General features: G+C 38.6%; 1 protein-coding gene across 1 annotated transcript; it reads right to left on the bottom strand.

The window, feature by feature from the left end:
- Positions 1-522: 522 nt before the first annotated feature.
- On the bottom strand, positions 523-1,651 carry LOC129232878 (uncharacterized). Its single transcript, XM_054866980.1, has one exon. It carries the CDS (start codon positions 1,627-1,629, stop codon positions 523-525), a length of 1,107 nt encoding a protein of 368 aa, XP_054722955.1. The 5' UTR covers positions 1,630-1,651.
- Between the last annotated feature and the right edge of the window lie 657 nt (positions 1,652-2,308).

Below are 2,308 nucleotides of genomic sequence, written 5' to 3'. Positions count from 1 at the left end.
TTTCCTTCATCACCTTCTCGAAGTTTTGTGTTGCTGCTCTCGCTCTTCTGAGGTTGAGCTGCCCTATTTTTAGTGTGTTCTGCATCTTGTGAGGATGTAAACTATGGTGTGAGGTGGCTGGAAGGGTGATACTTACTCTGCCTTGAGATGGGTGGACGGCTTAATTGTCGGGGTAGCCGAGCCAGGCCCTTTGCTGCGAGTACGCATGTTGGAATGCGTAGCAGTCGGGGTGTGATGTGTTGTGCCCGAAGTGTATGTTTTCTTTAAGTTTTAGCCCTAATGTGTAGCAGTTGGCGCAGTGCGGCGGGTTGAAGCAGGTGTTGCCCTTGTGCCGCTGTGAGCAATTCTCACAAATGGGCAGTGTGTTCTTGCAATTTTTTACTGTATGTCCTATTTTTTGGCAACGCCTGCACCGCGGTACTGTTATATAGTCCGAAAGTTTGTGTTCTACACCTAGAATGTCTAGTGTTGGATTGTTTATGTTCATAATTTTGTTCCGGACTTCCATACTGCATTCCGCTATCATGTCGTGTTTGATGGCCCTTCAGTTTGAAAACTATGTACTATTTTTATAGACCCTCTTTCTAGCTGGTATTGTTCTACGAAGCTGGAAATTATTTCTTCGTGGAAAATCCCATTGAGCACTTTGGCTATCTTGATTTGTGGTTTCTTTCTGGGGGCGTTTTTTGTGTTTGTTTGTGGTTTTGGTGTGTTGTTTAATTGTGGTGTGTCTTGTGTTTCCTCCCTGTATTCTAATAATACTGGACTGGCCTTTATTAAGTCCCTAAACTGTTGAAGGGTCTGTGTGTCTCTAATTCTAATATATTGTTTGTCTTCCCGTTTAGTTGTGTCTTGAATTTTAAAGTTGTCCCTGTTTATCCCGTGCACTTTTATTTCCGTTAGTAATGCCCTTCTAATGTCTAATTGTGACCAGTTTTTGTGTGTGCTTGTGAGGGTGATCCCTAGCCCCTTTTCTTGTTGTGTTTCGAGCGTTTTTTGTGCATGGATGTTCTTCTTTATTATTGTGCTGTATGTGTGATTTTTAGGCTGATTCTGTGTGGTCTTTTTGTTTTCACCCCCTTTGTTTTCTATTGTTTTTCCCCGTTGTGGTAGTGGTGTGTGCTCCCTTCTTTGCTTCACTGGGGTCTGTTCTAATTCTGTATCTTTTGTTACGTTTGGTGTTGAATTAATGTTTTGCTTAATTGCCATTAGTTGTACCTCCTTCATCCCTAATGTTTCGTGAAAGAAGTGGGAGGATTTTTGTAATTTGTCTTTGAGGGTATGATTTTCAATTGAGATTTCATTTAGTCTTGTTGTTAGGGTTGATTTAATTTCTTTTAGTTCTGACTCTTTATATTTAATTTCGTTTAGTAATTTTAAGGCCTTGGTGTCATATTCTAATTCTTTATTTCTTAATTTTATTTCAAAATTACTCTCTTGTGTCTTAATTTGGTGTAGCATTTGCTCTAATTCTTTTTTTAATGTCTTAAATTCTGTTTCCCAATTTTGATTTATCATGTTCTCCCTTAAAGCCATTAATTTTGTCCTCTCTGTTAGTTTTGTTTTCAGTGATTCTATCTCTCCCTCTAGATTTGCCTGTTGTATCTTCCCATCTTGTATTAAACCCATTAATTCTTCTTCCCTATTTAAGTTTAGGTTGGCTGCCCCTTGGTGGTCTCTGGTGTTTAATTCAAGATTGCTTACTTGTGTCTTAATGTCTTTAATTTGTTCGTCTAATTTTTGTTTTAAGTTTGTTTCTAGATTTTTTTCCATTCTGTCCCTTTCTTCTAGTATGGCCTGTGTGATCTTTAATTTGTTTTCCACTTCCATAAGTTTAATTTGCTCATCTTTTAATTTTTTTCTATATTCCTCCTCTATTAATTTAATTTCTGCTTGTTGTTTTTCGTGTCCCAATTTTGTGTTCTCCTCTAAGTATGCGATTTTTGTCTGTAATTCGTTAATTTGTCTTTTGTGTTTGATTGTTTTTTCCTGCTTTACCCTTTCAAGCTCTTCTGTTGTGTTTTGGAGTTCTTCCGAAAGGGCTTGTAGTTGATCTATGTAGCTATTATGTAGCAGGGTCTCCTCATTTGTTAGGCATATTGTGTACTTATTGATTGTGGTCAAGATCTTTTCTTTTGATGTTTTGTGGAGGTTCGTACTAGAAAGTACTTCTGCAACCTCCTTCGACAGGTTAGTAGCCTGTTTTTTCAATTTTCCCGATTTTACCTTCCCCGGGGCCTCTGATTGTTTGAGCTCCGGGGAGGAGAGCGCGCTTTCCACTTCTTCCATCCTGTCTTTCTTAAGGGAT

The sequence above is a fragment of the Uloborus diversus genome, unplaced genomic scaffold (assembly GCF_026930045.1).
Source record: "Uloborus diversus isolate 005 unplaced genomic scaffold, Udiv.v.3.1 scaffold_14, whole genome shotgun sequence".
Taxonomy (NCBI): domain Eukaryota; kingdom Metazoa; phylum Arthropoda; class Arachnida; order Araneae; family Uloboridae; genus Uloborus; species Uloborus diversus.
The sequence above is the reverse complement of the archived record's forward strand: the minus strand, read 5'-3'. Positions and strand labels throughout refer to the sequence as shown.